At 39.0% G+C, this 14,927-nt stretch overlaps 1 protein-coding gene and 1 long non-coding RNA gene across 4 annotated transcripts in view; one reads left to right on the top strand and one right to left on the bottom strand.

Moving 5' to 3' along the window:
• The first annotated feature begins 3,158 nt into the window (after positions 1 to 3,158).
• plppr2b (phospholipid phosphatase related 2b) overlaps positions 3,159 to 14,927 on the top strand; it is a 63,497-nt gene continuing 51,728 nt past the window's right edge. For both annotated transcript variants that reach the window (XM_028018889.1, XM_028018890.1), the window contains exons 1-3: positions 3,159 to 3,206; positions 4,369 to 4,821; positions 9,961 to 10,071. In XM_028018889.1, the coding sequence (XP_027874690.1) occupies positions 9,961 to 10,071 (111 nt within the window). In that variant the 5' untranslated portion in view covers positions 3,159 to 3,206; positions 4,369 to 4,821. The remainder of the gene's footprint in view (positions 3,207 to 4,368; positions 4,822 to 9,960; positions 10,072 to 14,927) is intronic.
• LOC114145367 (uncharacterized) lies at positions 7,916 to 14,263 on the bottom strand. Of its 2 annotated transcripts, none has more exons than XR_003595668.1 (3): positions 13,915 to 14,263; positions 13,593 to 13,717; positions 7,916 to 7,927 (listed from the first exon to the last, which is right to left on the bottom strand). It is a non-coding gene; the product is annotated as an uncharacterized LOC114145367 (long non-coding RNA). The 2 variants fall into 2 exon arrangements; XR_003595669.1 differs by lacking the exon at positions 7,916 to 7,927 and adding an exon at positions 10,975 to 10,988 and having other exon boundaries at positions 13,596 to 13,717; positions 13,915 to 14,262.

Raw genomic sequence — 14,927 nt, 5'->3', positions numbered from 1 at the left:
CACAGCTCAGCTGACCTGCGCTGTGTCTACTTCTATAATCCCATTTAGCTGAAAATCTGATTAATTCTTTATGTCTGAAAGTCCCAAGCTTGGCAATTTGAAGCTAAAATGTCCTTGGCTGTGATCCACAGCGATAGTATCTGAAATGAGCACATCCAAAGACTCGGCCTACTTCTGATTCCCCAAGACAAGGGAGAGTCTTTACATGAGCAGCCAGCCGGTGGGAGTACATAGGCACATATCTCACTGTATTATCCTTACAACATGGAAATAATCCCTGTGTGTGTGTGTGTTGTGTTTACAAGGGGAGGCATTTGGAAGTATACCAACCTTTCCTTTACAATGCGGTCTATGGGCTTTTGTACAGGAGTATTCATGTGTACAAGTACCAGCACCTTCTGAACACTGCTCTTTGTCTGCAGAGGTATGCACATGCAGCGTGCCGTTAAGAGTCCCGTTTGTGTTCATGTGAATGCAGCACACACAGGAGGAGAGACTGGCTGGAGTGGATTCAAGGGGCTTTTATTTAGAGACAATGCTATTTTGACATCACTGTTTCTTAACAGTGATAGGTTTAATGTTATATCGTGCTGTAAAAAAGTTTCTGCCCCCATGCCGATATTTTTAACTTTTTTCCGTCAAATGTTTCAGGACAAAATACAAATCTAATCTGACAAAGATAAGCTGAGTAAATTCAAAATGCAGATTTTAAATGTTTTAGTCATACATTGATTAGTTGGGGAGAGGAGTCATGTGTTAAAACATAATTGTTTTGACAAGTACTCATTGCATCATCTGGGGATAAAAAAAATAATTGCCCAGACAGTAATTATCCAATAGGGTAGTACTTATTTGCTTAGGGCCACTTTCTTTTTTTTTTGGCCAGGCAATGTGTACTGAACAACGATGTGATTTGGACAATATTCTCTGTCGATAGCTTTGATGTTAAAAATGTAATACTCAGCAAAACTGAATGTGATTATTATACTGTCAGATCCTTTGTTCAGTTTTTTTTAAATTATGTGTTTTTTTGTGATTTGGGCTAACAAGAAAGCATCAAGTTATTGCTATTGGCAAAAGGAGGAAATGTAGATGAAAAGTATAAAGGCCATTAAAAAATGTGCATATGTAGAAGAAAAAAAACAAAAAATACACCTGAAACCTTTTGTTTTATGACCCAAAATGAAATGTGGCATTTTTGCATTAATTTAAGACAATCTGTGACATACCCAACTCCAACACACATTGAGAAATAAAACATTTTTTTGTTCAGCACTGGCTCTTGATGTAGATCACAACAAGCAGAACTGCTACCATAGATGGGGCCAACAGAATTACAGCTGTGTCGAATACATTCCCAGGAGAGCACAGGTGTATTCCATATGTGGAAGTTTGTGAATCCAAACCCCCTGCTGCATTAGACTTGTCAGTATTTGAAGTTTGCTTATGTGCACAGAGCCTCTCTATTATTTTGTCCTTAACTCTTTTGTCCAGAACTCTTTTCTTCTTATTTCTTTTAACAAATTCTTTGAACAATCATTCGTGGAACCATCATACTTTGCCTTATAAGTAGTAAGACCAGAAATACATATTCAAAGCTATTTGTTGCTCATTCTTTACTCATACAAGGGGGAGAAAAGCTGCATACCTGCAGAGCTTGAGTTAAAGCAATGGTCTTAATAAAGTAAATGGGATAGACAGATATTAATGAAGCTAATTAACACCATGCAGTCATTTCTATGAGCTTGCAGCAACTGGGTGATGTTTTCACATTTGTGGAAAGTTGTTCGTGTCATTTGTTAAGGACTGATTAGTAGACATTACTTATTATGTCTTCTTCTTCTCCTTCCACTTCAAATAGCAGTGAAAGAGGATAATTAGCTGAAGTTTTATTTTGACCGAGTTCTCTGTGTGTGTGTGTGTGTGCGGGGGTGTGCATGTGTGAGCGTTTCTCACCCAGGCTTCTGAACTCAGTGATTTGCCTGCAACGCCACTTATCACCAGCGCTTGTCTCATCTGCATTGTCTGTGTGCTTTTAAATGTGTGGGTGTTTCTACATACACACGTTCCCCCATTTGATATTGCTGTTCTTGATGCAGCAGGTTTCCATGGGAACTATGACATCAGTGACACCACGTGATTTTATCCATAATGCCTGGGTGGGAGAGAAAAGCCACTTTGCCATGAGTGGTCCACGGTCCCTCTCCAGCTGTGAGTGATTTGTTTGAGTGGAGAAGAAGGGTGGGCGGCTGGTTCCTTACATTGTAGGAAACTGATGGGTTTTGAAATTTTGTTTTATCAAGAACAATACCAGACACGGTCCCATTTCTGAGCTTTTATCTCTCTCAACGGCGTCGTCTGATAATAAGTTTCAAAGAGACTGAACTGTCATAAATGTTGGGGAGGTAACGTTGACTTTCCAAGAGTGACAAATATTGACACAATGTAGTGCACAGTTGTGAAATGGAAGGAAAATAATTTATGGTTTGTAATATTTATTCCATAATAAAAATAGAACAAATGTTACATAGCTGCAAGCCTTTTTGGGTCTCTACTAGCTTTACACATCTTGATTTTAACATTTTTGCTCATTGTAAAATAAACCACACTTAATCAGTTAGTCAGGATTAAGATCCTCTGGGAACATCAGTTTTCAGTCTTGTCACAAATTCTCAATTGAATTTAGGTCTGGACTTTGACTGGGCCATTGTAATGCATGAATGTGGTTTGAGCTACATGTCATGTCATTGTAGCCGTTGCTGTGTTTTGACGTTTCTGTCCTGCTGGAAGGTGATCCTCTAGTCTCAAGTCCTTTGCAGTTTTCCTTCCAGGATTACTGAATTTAACTCCGTTTGTCTTTCAAGTTTGATAAGCTTCCCTACACCAAATGAAAAAAAAAAAAAAAAAAAACATTTGTAAAGTGTGACGCTGCCACCCCCTTACTTTACCACTTTACTATAGGCATGGTAAATAGGGTAACAGTTTTAGTGTCACACATACACACACACAGACTGCAGTGTTTTGCATGCATACGTAAGATATGTCTGTTCTAGTCTCATCTTAGTAGAGCACCCTTCCATAGCATGTTTGCTGTTTCCTACACATCCTGTGGCTTTATTTTTAATTTTTACATTGACTTTCTTCTTGTCTTTCTTCCCAGCATGGAAGAAAGACAAGACAAAGAAACTGTCCACAGGTTTTCCCAGGTGAGCCTTGGATCTATCTTTTGACTGATTCTTTACAATCTTTTTGATTAATGCTCCCCCTGCTTGGTCTGTCTTTCTAGAATCTAGATGGACGGATATGTCTTTGTAAGTTTACAGATATGCCACAATCTTACGCTTTTGAAAGATTAATTACTGCTCTCTGAAATATTCAACATTGTTTTTTAATCTAAGTCTCATCTTAAATTGTTGATTTTATTCAATGATAGGTTATACAAGGGGATCCCACCCTTTTCAGATTTGTATTTGAAAAAATTCCACTGTTGGTCTGTTATATACACTGCCGGTAATATACATTGAAGTTTTTGAAAAAAGTTGCAAAATTTTAAGGGTTATGAAAACCTATGCAGAGCCACTATGTCAAAGTGGAATTCCCTTTTTTTTTCTGTAAACAGGGTTGAAGTCCAAAGTGAATTTAGCCTTTGCCTCAGTGCCTTCAGTGGATGTCCCAGTCTCTTGCAGTGCACTGTGCATGCATGTTTAAACATTTACTAAAAGACTCACCCTCACAGAAACATGCATTTCTCATGAAAACTCTGACTGCTTTCAGTTTGCCACTGATTTATGTGTAATTTATTTAATGCAACCCAAAATCATTAAGTAATGCACATACCTGCATGTGGAATAAAACAACAACCTCTAAATCCTCCTTGTGAGCTTGCGACCAGAAGGCCTGTGACCTACATATGGACATGAGTGGGTTGCATCCCACTTTTCTGCTTGACAATGCATCGTTAACCCACTTCGGGCTGTTCAGAACTGAGGTCCCAGATCACCTGAGCTCACTCTGTATAAGGCAAGGTGCTCAAAAAAGCCATAGAAGGACACAACACTGACTACCATTGGGTAATTCAGCTGCATTTCTCTTCTGGTTCTCCAGCTATAATCACACACATGCACCCCCCCCCCCCCCCCCCCAACACACACACACCAGTACTTTTACGCTCAGAGTGTGTGATGTCTCCCTTTTTTTCAAAGTGGTTTGCAAGGGTACTAAAGTGCATGATGTCTACCATTTTAGCCACACTGTTGCTTCTACCTCTGACTACCACACACACGATCATTTTTGCTCCCATCTCTCTCTCTTTCTTAAATTCCCTCTTCCACTGTTTTTTTCCCTTCGCTCTTTCTTTCCCACACGCAGATGCAGATGCTCTCACACACACCTTATCCTCCTCTCCCCGTATCCACCGGCAACTGCACCGAGCAGGCTCCCTCACTGAGCCCGTGGATCTCGTCACTTGACTAATTAGCCTGGAAGTGCTGTTAAAGATCATCATATTTAGCTTGCCGACCCAGCAGCAGAGTGCAGACAGATATAGACCAGTCTGGCTGCAGGCTGAGTGCCTGGCAGTGGGCAGGCTCTCTATCTCTCTCTATTCACACTTGGTGCCGAAAGGCTTATAAGTGGCGGAGCAGCGGAAGTGAGGGGCGGCAATGCTTTGAAAGAGACGAAAAGAGGAGAAAGAGAGAGATCGGAGCTGAGACCACAACCAGACCACACGATGCGACTTCGCTGCAGAAGCAAATCCCCTTAGACTTCTAGAGGCAGCGGCCACTGTTCAGCAGCACTGCTTCCAACACACAGAGACAGAAGGTGAGACTTTTTCAAACCACTTGCTAACCCTGGTTTGTTTGGAAAGCTGCGTGTGTGCATGTGTTTGAGTGAGCAGAAGAGAAAGGTAAAGAGAGGAGTGGAAGACGTCCTCCTACAGATGGAATTCCTGCTGTGCCGCTCCTGAGGTTCAACAATGTGGGTCACAGGGATGCTCAGCTGCACACACACACACTCACATACTCTAAAAAAGTACCAACGGTGTGCCTGCTTGCTCTACTAATACCCAAATCGGCATGCAATGAGTCCTGGAATAATAGTCACTTTTTGAGTGTAAGAAGTAGGAGAAAACCTTAGCGTGAGCATAAATGTGTGCGTGATGGTGAATCGGTGAGTGTTTGCCAGTGAGATTTTTTGCCTTTTGTTGTCGTGGTACCAGTAAAGGGCTTAAAGATGCACATAATAGTGAACAGCATGGAGAATCAGTCATGCCAGCCTTTTGCCTTATTGCTTCTCAGCTTTGGAAAAGCAGTACATAAAAGATCTTCCCAAACACAGTATATACAGCGCGCTGCCTGTATGAGCGTGTGTATGTATAGATACAAGTCTTTTATCTTCTGACATAAATATTACAATTTGCTCTCTGTGGATTGTGGAGCTTTGAATCCTGTTTCTCTTTGAAAACGGTTCATGCTTTACAACAAGAGTTTATATTTTAACCTACGTAATGTATATGTAGTGATGCTGCTGCAATGTTTACTGAATATTTTTTGGGTTTGAGCATTTTTAATAGTACAGAAGCACTAATCAGAGTGTTGTGAATGATTTCTGAACCCCAGTTTTCTTTCTTCTTTTTTTTTTTAAATAACAATTTTAGCCTTTCTGGGGACTACAGCTAAGTACATTGAAAGTATTTTGTTCTATTAGAAGTTTTATGGTATTAGAAGTTTATGCTTTGCCTTAAATTAAAACCTAAATGATTACAGAATTAACATTTTCAGCTGTTTTTACCATTTTTCATTAATGACTAGAACAGTTATGCGGACATGAAACAGAGATTTCTGTGTGTATTTTCTACAGAAGGCAAAGGCATTCCATGAAGCTGTAAAATGTCCAAATCCAGTCTGTTCCTTAACAATCACATCAATGCCTTGTTGCACATTTCAACAACAAGGCAGTTCAAAATGCTTTACACCATAAAGCATTTGCAAACAACTACAAATAAACATTACATTTGATCAAATACCATCATCAAAATCATGAAGCAGTACATATTAAATATACTGATCAATATCCAAGATTTTATGACTCATAGTCAACTCTAAAAGGATGGGTTGTTAGCCTTGATTTAAAGGAACTCAGTGTTTCAGCTGTTTTGCAGTTTTCTGGAAGTTTGTTCCAGATTAGTAGAGCACAACAACTGAATGCTGCATCTCCATGTTTGGTTCTGGTTTTGGGAATGACGAATGGATTTGAATCAGAAGACGTGACTGGAAGCTTGATACAACAGCAGATCTTTAATATATTTTGCTGCTAAGCCATCGAGTGATTTATAAAATAACAAAATGTATTTGAAAGTCTGCTCTCTGAGCTACAGGGAGCCATTGCAAGGCCCAGGACATTAGAACTGGGATGAAGTGCTCTATTTCCTGGTTTCAGATGCTAAGGGCTTCAAACAATGAAGCCACACATTTGCTGTACAATGCTCAGCCTTCCTGTTATCTGTTGAAGTTGGCTTTTGGTTGGCTGGCCATTTTCCAGTTTAACAAAACATCCCTAATTTGGGTACTACTGGACATCCTTTGGAAGGTGACTCAATTTGGTACCTGCTACAAAATGACAAAATGGTGAAGGGGTGAAATGACCATTACACATCCAAGTCTCATTCACACTGAACTAAAAAAAAAAGAATCATTTTCATTTTAAAAAGCTTCTCATATTTTCTGTTCTTTGAGTTATATACCCTAACAGTTTCCAGAACTAAGAGTTCTAGCATTTAGGTAGTCCTGATGTTTTCCTCATCGGGAAAATATCAGGTTTTAATGTTTCTTCACCCTGTTGGCCATTCCTGCCATCGGCTGATTTCTCTCTGCCTCTCTACTTCAACTACATCTAAGAGATAATGTAACACTATTTCTCAGAGGCATGTTTGACTGTCTGCATTCCAAGCTTTGTTAACCCCAAATTACCAAGAAGACTTATTGTATTAAAAGATACTTGAAGTACTAACAGATTTATTGACTTATTCATGTTATTAGTCCCAAATTTGTTAATATTTCAAGTTTAGGGACTGTTCAGATCTATATATGTATACATAGATAGTGCTGAGCTTACAAGATCAATGTGATATATTTTTCAGTATAAAGTATAAATTAGTAATCTTTGAATCTCATGTTAGTAAAAAAAAAACCTGTTGAATTAAAAAGAAAGCCTCAATTTTTTTGATGGATTAAATGGCTTCAGATGTGAGGAGATCTTTGTGAAATGTTTTTTTTTTTTTTTCAGTCTGTTGCATTTTTAATTCTTGCTTTATTAATGCACAGATTATACATTTTATTAATATTTGATCATGTTTTACTGATTTGTGGGCATTTACATTTATTATCATTTTCATAATGAAGTCTCAGGGCCTGTTTGGACAGGACTGAAGGACTCGGCTTTTATCTATTATTCTTCATTACTCATTCAGGGCCAAAATACAAGCATGGATGCCGTCCAACCTTGTGAAGTGGAGCACTCTCCACTTCTGCTGTAACAACCGCTGATTGAGGAAAGGGCTGACGAGGCGCTATAAAGTTGGGGAGATAATTGTTGCCAAGGAGATGAGGGAATAAGCGTGATATCTGCAGTGAAAAACCAGCTGGTCCTAAAATGAATAAGTTATATACAGAGGTTTGGTGTTTTTTTTCTCTTTATGAGCAATAACAGGCAGATTAGAAAGTTCCTAACTCCTAACAAAATGTTTTTGCTGCTTTAATCAAAGACGTATGATCTGAATGCCTTTTGAGATTTTCTGCATATAACGAGGCTGACATTATTTAGCGCAAGTGCGATCATTTGCATGCCAGAAACCCCAAAGCTTCTCATGAGCTCTTACTCTAACTCTCTGCTCCTTCTCCTTTTTTCTTTTTCTCTTTGTGATCTGAGGCTTTATTCTTTTCTTTCTACCTGTTATCCAACTATCACAATTATTTCCCATTGCTGAATTTGCTTGCTTTTTATCTCACCATCCACACTTCTGTCTCCAAACATCTGCATCATGACTTTGTCTCTTTCTCTTTCTGTCAGGCTTTTGTTTTTGATCATCACTCCTCTGTTTCCACTTTAGATCTCCTCCTATCAGCCTCATTTCCTCCTCCTCCATTCTCCCATTGCCTCCCTGTTCGGTTTGTGTCTGTATACCTGAGTGTGTTTTTTTTGTTGTTTTTTTTTTTTTATGTATCATGCAGGATGTACCACTGTGTGCGTTTTTGTACATCTGCAAATGTGTGTGTAGCAAAAAGCGTAGGTGTGCGTTTGCATAAAAAAAAAAAGTTTTTTCCATACCTTTTACTCATGGTGGGTAGAGAAAGGATTCCCCATTTATACTCTAAAAGGATTTTATGCAGAAATGCGGGACACAAAGGCTATCGGAAATCTAGACTTATGAGTGCATGGTTTGTACATTATTCAAATTGTCCTCAATATGCTAGTTAGATACATCCTGCTTCTTTTGTTCACTGTAAAGGGTTGATCCTCTGTAACTGTTGCCATTTCTGTAAATCCTCAGAAAGGCAACCTTTATCTGGTAAACTACGATTACACGTAGTTTATTTTATCTGTTTAATTATCACAGGATTTTACGAATGTTTCAATTATTTAAAGCAGAAAGAAAATCAGACCATCACAAGAATACTACAGTCTGAATCTCACACTTCGAAGTTAAAGATATGGTTTTTGATGAAATAAGCAGACACTTGAGAAAAGGCAAAACTGGCATGAGGGATGGAGTATTTCACTAAAGTTTCATATGTTAGCACAATATATGATAGTGATCATTATTTTTCTTCATATCATGCATGATCGATACACAAAAGAACTGAGGTAGAATATTAAAATAAAGAAAATGCAGACATTTAAAATAAAGTATACAAAAATAATTAAGAAAATAGACAGAAAAACATATACGATTAGATATAAATTGCAGTTATTTCCAGTAAGCTGTAAAAGGCATCAAAATGTTTAAGGCTTCACCAATAGGAATATATTCACTGTAAGGAGAAATATGATGGCTCAAATTAGGCTAAATCTAAAGTAATAATTTGCATGTACTTTTTCAGAGCATTTGGTTTATGTCTTAGCATCATGTTTAACATTCCTAACTGTGTAACAAAATTTTGTTGACATTATTTTGTTTATAACACTCTGGTAATAAATGAAGGTTTTTGTTTCTAGTGGTGGCTGGTTCATATGTTGAGGTGACAATTTTCATCACTTCTTTATAAAGAGCAATAGATTGATATCCAATGAAAATGAAGTGAAATGCTAGAAGTAGTGAGGCATTGTCAGCAACCCAGTTTCCGCATCCTCTGCCTCATCCTAAGCTTTTGTGACACCTGTGGGTCAGTACAGCAGAGGAAGTGATCCCAGGCTGATGTGAAGACAACACAGATTAAGGAGCCAAGCAAATTGCCCAAAGCAAAAAATCACCTGCCCTTTTACTTTTGAACCTGTCTCAATCTTTAGGAGAATAAATAGCTCTGTTAAGCCGGAGAAAAACAAGAGGAATGTGACTCTGAGTCAATGTATTCATAAATTCATCCATCTATTGTCAAAAATGGTTTTGTAGAGATATCACTTACCAGAAGAAAACACATTCCTTTTTACCAGTGACAATATGCAACTGATACTAGGGGAACCCAAGACTTTTCCATGCCAGTGAGGTATTACTGCAGACAAGGTCCCAATCTACCCATCTGCTCCATCCTGCCGTCACTCATGAAAAAGATACTTGAAACGTCTGCATTTAAGGGAAAGATTGAACCTGAACCTAAAGGGAGCGATCCACCTTTTCTGACTGAGAACCATGGCTTCGGTTTTAACTATACTTTTATTGCATGGCTATGCATTATATTTTTATTTTACACAAAGATGAATACATGTGATAAACAAAAGCGTTACATTGAACTTTATCTCCTACAGATGATTGACAGTCAGCGACCATCGCAGAGGAGGCCCATGATGAACCTTACCGCAGACAGAGGCCAGTTGAAAACCAGCACCTACATCGTGCCCTGTTTCCTCTTCGTGGAGGTGAGCTTGAAATAATATTCCCCACAGTGATCTGGTTCGACAGACAGAACATCCCTTTGGGTTGTGGCAGAGAATCAAGTTAAAACTGCCAGGTACTTTGGTAGTTCTGAAAACATCCAGGAAGATTAAATGCCATAAAGAACACTAATGAGCATAAAAAAGAACATTTTCCATCCTGTGAATGTTCTCTGCTTGTATCTCTATCTCTCAGCCTTTGATGCTTTTCTCATGGCAGATTAGCATGAATGACTGTCAGCTGCAGAAATCAGATGGCAGGCTCTGTTTTCAGTTCACTGACTCCAAAAAAGAGTGATTGATTTGGATGAATTAACACAAATGGGTAATTATCCTCAGCCCATGAATCACTTAGTGATAACGTTTAAAAGGATGGTGAAGGGATCTATCGTGGAAGTCCTCTCCAAAGCTTTCTTCGCTCATCATTTCCTGCTCCTCTCCCTCTCTCTCTCCCTCATACGGCTCTTCATTTCTCTGTGTAATCCCTTAATGACCTGGCGCAGCCCTTGTGGCCTTTGCTAATATTTCCAAATTTATTGCCCTAATTAAGAAGGGAAACCCAATTTGGCCATCCCATGCTGCAAGTTGTGTGAACCACAGCAATGATAGTAGGTTGCGTTGACATAGCTTTTTGCTGTTGTTGTTTAAGGTCTACAGAAGACAATGCAATTACAATGCTGCAGAAAGTTTAATGAGCTTTCAAATGTGCAGAGCTAATGTTATCATCTCCCTATTGTGCTTTTCAACTCTTGTCACGTTACAAACTCAAACTTTATTGAATTTTATTGGGATATTTTTGTGGAAGAGCAACACAAAATAGAGCATATCTGGACTATATTTAGGAAATAAAGCTCTTCATGGGTGTGTATCTTTTGGCTTTGCACTTCTAAAAACTGAATTTTCTTGCCCATTCATCTTTGTAAAACAGGTCAAACTCAGTTTGTGTGGAATTTTTTCAAGTTTTTCCACAGATTCTCAATTGCATTTTGATGTCTAGACTTTACACTCTATTTCATTTTACTATTTGCATGGGTATGCTTTGATCTGAACTGCTCCATTGTAGCTATGTATGTTCAGGGTTGTCCTGCTGAAAAGTGAACCTTCGCCTTTCTGCTTCTAACTGTTTTTTGTTCTTTATGTAGCTCCATCCATTTTCCTTTTAACTCTAACCAGTTTAACTTTCCCTGCCAAACAAAAGCTTCCCCACTACATGATGCTGCTACCGCCATGTCTCACATTGAGATTGGTGTGTTTAGGGTGATGTGCAGAGATTTCTTCGACACAGTTGCATGCAGGCCAAAAACATTTTGGTTGTTTTATGACTGATAATTTTCTTCAATTATGGCTTTCTTCTTGCTGTTTTTTCATAATAATCAGATTTATGGATTATGACAGTCAGATTTTCCCACTTGAGCAGTAGATCTCTGCAGCTCCTCCAGAGTTACTATGGGCCTCTTGGCTACTTCTGCCAAGAGGCCCAATCTGCATGTTGGTGACCAGAGATATGTTGATAGGTTTGCAGTTATGCCATATTCTCTGTATTTTCAGGTGGTGGATTGAACAGTACAATGTGAGATACTCAAATCTTGGGATGTTGATTTTCAACTTAACTCTTACAACTTTACCACAGCTTTATCATTGGGCTGTGACTTGCACCTTAGTCCTTCACAGATATTATGTGGCTTCTGAAGGTTGTTAGCTGCACTGGATTTTATTTTGGGTTGTTAGAGTAAATGTGACCAAGGCTTACACTGTCTATTTATTTTCCATGGAAATAATTTTTAACAAACATTATGTGTAGTTTCACTTACATTGATTAATTATGCACTACTTAGGTGGTCTATCACGTAAAATCTCCAGAAAATAAATCAAAGTTTGTGGCCGCACAAGGGAAGTATGAATATTTTCTTAAAGTGCTATAATTGTGAAATGCTTGGACTTTCATACTGAAGATAAAAAAAAAAATCCTGCAGGCTAGGAAAAGAAAAAGATTGGTTGAGAAAACTTTTGAGATAAAAGCCCAAACTTCTGATGTTTTTGAAAATCTTGTCTCATTTCACGTTTGATCTTTTTTTGTAACTGAGTTCAGCTGCAGCGACAACCTCCTCTTTAAAAAGATCTTTAGAAGAACTTATTTCGACCCTGTTGTTTTTTTTTTGTCTGTTGGAGCTCACTCGTAACATCCTCTTGAGGTCCTACGATTGCTTTTCAACAGTTCAGACAAACCACTACTGTTACACTCTTCCAACATAAAGCCATTCGGCGCAGCGTTTCGGGGGGGGAGTTTTTATTGCACAAATTTACAATTACTCATAGCTTTGCATATATTTACCCCTCCCCTCCTACAGTATTCTCTTTGATGCTCTCCGGAGCCGTTCACAGGCGGTCTCCTCATGCAAGTTCTTGGCATCACTTTTCTTTAACATTCATTCACTTGAGTAATTACATCATTTGTACCAGATCGCTCCATTTTATCCCCCTTTTACATAAAATCTCATCACTTCCTCCACCCACTCAAGCCCGTCTTCCATCATAACCTCTCCCTGCTCCTCAGTGCTTCTGTCCAGCTTCATCTTTTCTCTTGAGTCTCCTTTCTCCTTTTTTTCAGATGTTTCTTTTAGCTCTGTCTTCATATTTGTGTCTCATTAATGTAGATTTTGTTCTCAGAGGACCCCGTTTGTGTGCTCACCTCACGCCACAAACTGGAGATAAAAATTCAAACCCAGGATGGAATTTTCTTCCTATTTTCTCTTCCTATTTTCTCATCCTTGTTGGAGGCTTCTGCCTCTGTTTGCGTTAGCTCAGATGCAGCCAGAGGTGAATCTGGCTTGACTTTAATCACTTCGTATGAACTAGACTGAAATCGCACGCATTGTGGTGGTTTAGTAAAGGGTATTTTTAAAATTCAATTTTAAAAATGAATTTAAAATTGAATTAAATTCATCTTCATCTGTTTTCTTACAGAAGCCGCCTGCTGTTGCATAGCTCCCCCCGGAGGGCACTCTGTCCTTTGTTGCTACATTAGCATCTCATTATCTGCTTCTTTTCTATTCAAATGCCCTGTGTGATTCCTGCTCCTCTCTTGCCATCTTGATGATGATTCCTTTTCTCGTTCCGTCTTTATCAATGCAATCTGGTTCTCTGCTGCTCACACTGTATCGCTCACCCTTATCTTTGTATCTGCTTGATGATAATTTTCCTGTCCCTCAGTCTGTCCTGAAGACATTTCATCATTCCTGTTATCTGAGCTCTTGTCTGCAGTATCTGACTCTGATCAGCTCTGTTTCATGTCTTTATCTTCTGTCCCTGAGTGAACGCATTATTTTTCTGAAGAAAAATTTCATTATTTCTCATTTAGAAGTGTGCGCCTTTTGTTTAACATATAGAACAACAGTAAAAAGAAAACAATATGGAAAGATGATAAATCCTCATCTCACCTCCTCTCTTGATGTGGCCTTATAACGGCACCCTTTCCGACGTTCCTTTTTAGAGAGTCATTTTGATACGACGGCCTCTGTTCTGCCCCCACTGTGTTTCCAAGTAACAGTTGTGCAGATAGATAAACTCTCAGACGATTGTCAGGCGTATGTCCCTTTAATTGACGTTGCTTTCAATTGCCAAAAGAGTGAAACTACAAATAAAGATGAAAAACATGAATTAGAATACCACAGTAGTCAAATCATACAAATAGTAAGGGCACAAATGCTTAATACTGTGTAAATAACATGTCACAATCAGCCTTACAAACATCATCCTTTTACAAAATAAATGCCCACAAATATAGCTCAATGTTGTCTCAGATGTAATAAAATAACACAAAATACTCACAAGCAGTGCTTTCTCTAAACAACAAACAGGATGAAGAATGATTAAATGAAGACTGATAAACTGCCTCTGTCAGCCATTATACATGTGATTCTGAACTGATTCTACTGTTCAATAACAAACTTAACATGAAAACACCACCACCTGCTGGCTGGGAAGAATTACTGCCAGCACACTCCCCGCCTGACATCATAAGATGTCACCTTATGTTTAACTAGTGTCCTCGCTACAGGTGTTCTTCAGAAGGAGAACAACTCCAGTAACTGGCCTCAAGAAGGTCTTACATGTACCTCCAGAACTGATTTTTATTTCAACCTTCCTAACATTTCCATCTTGGCTAGGGAAGGTATTAACCACAATGCCCATGGGCCACTGGGTCCTCTTGGCTTGACAGTCCTTTAAAAGCACAAGATCTCCAACTTGAAAATTAGGCTTCTCTGATTGCCACTTTTGTCGCGGTTGCAAAGTAGGCAAGTATTGACTCCTCCAACGATGCCAAAAAACATTCGAGAGATGTTGCACCTGCCTCCACTGACGTCTGTAAAGGCCTTCACTCTCAAAGTCTCCAGGAGGTATAGAGGAATCCCCAGTCTTTTGGGTTAGGAGGGTAGCAGGTGTGAGAATAAAGGGACAATCAGGATCAGAAGAGACTGGAGTTAAAGGTCGAGAGTTCACAATGGCAGTTACCTCAGCTAGAAAGGTAACTAGCACTTCGTGGGTGAGATGCTGAGTTGGAGTACTTGACAACATGGAATCTAGTATGCGCTTTGTGATGCCGATCATGCGCTCCCAACTTCCTCCCATGTGTGAGGCATGAGGTGGATTAAAAATCCATGTACACTCATTTTCATTTAAGAAATTCTGAATTTCTCGATTGTTGCAGTGTGTTGGAGTTATGCCAAGGTCCTTGCATGCTCCTAGGAAGTTAGTTCCACAGTCGGATCTCAATTGCTTCACCGGTCCACGAATGGAAACGAATCTTCGAAAGGCATTGATGAAGCTTGATGACTCCATAG

This window comes from Xiphophorus couchianus, chromosome 5 (genome assembly GCF_001444195.1).
Source record: "Xiphophorus couchianus chromosome 5, X_couchianus-1.0, whole genome shotgun sequence".
Taxonomy (NCBI): domain Eukaryota; kingdom Metazoa; phylum Chordata; class Actinopteri; order Cyprinodontiformes; family Poeciliidae; genus Xiphophorus; species Xiphophorus couchianus.
This window is presented reverse-complemented; position numbering and strand designations above follow the sequence as displayed.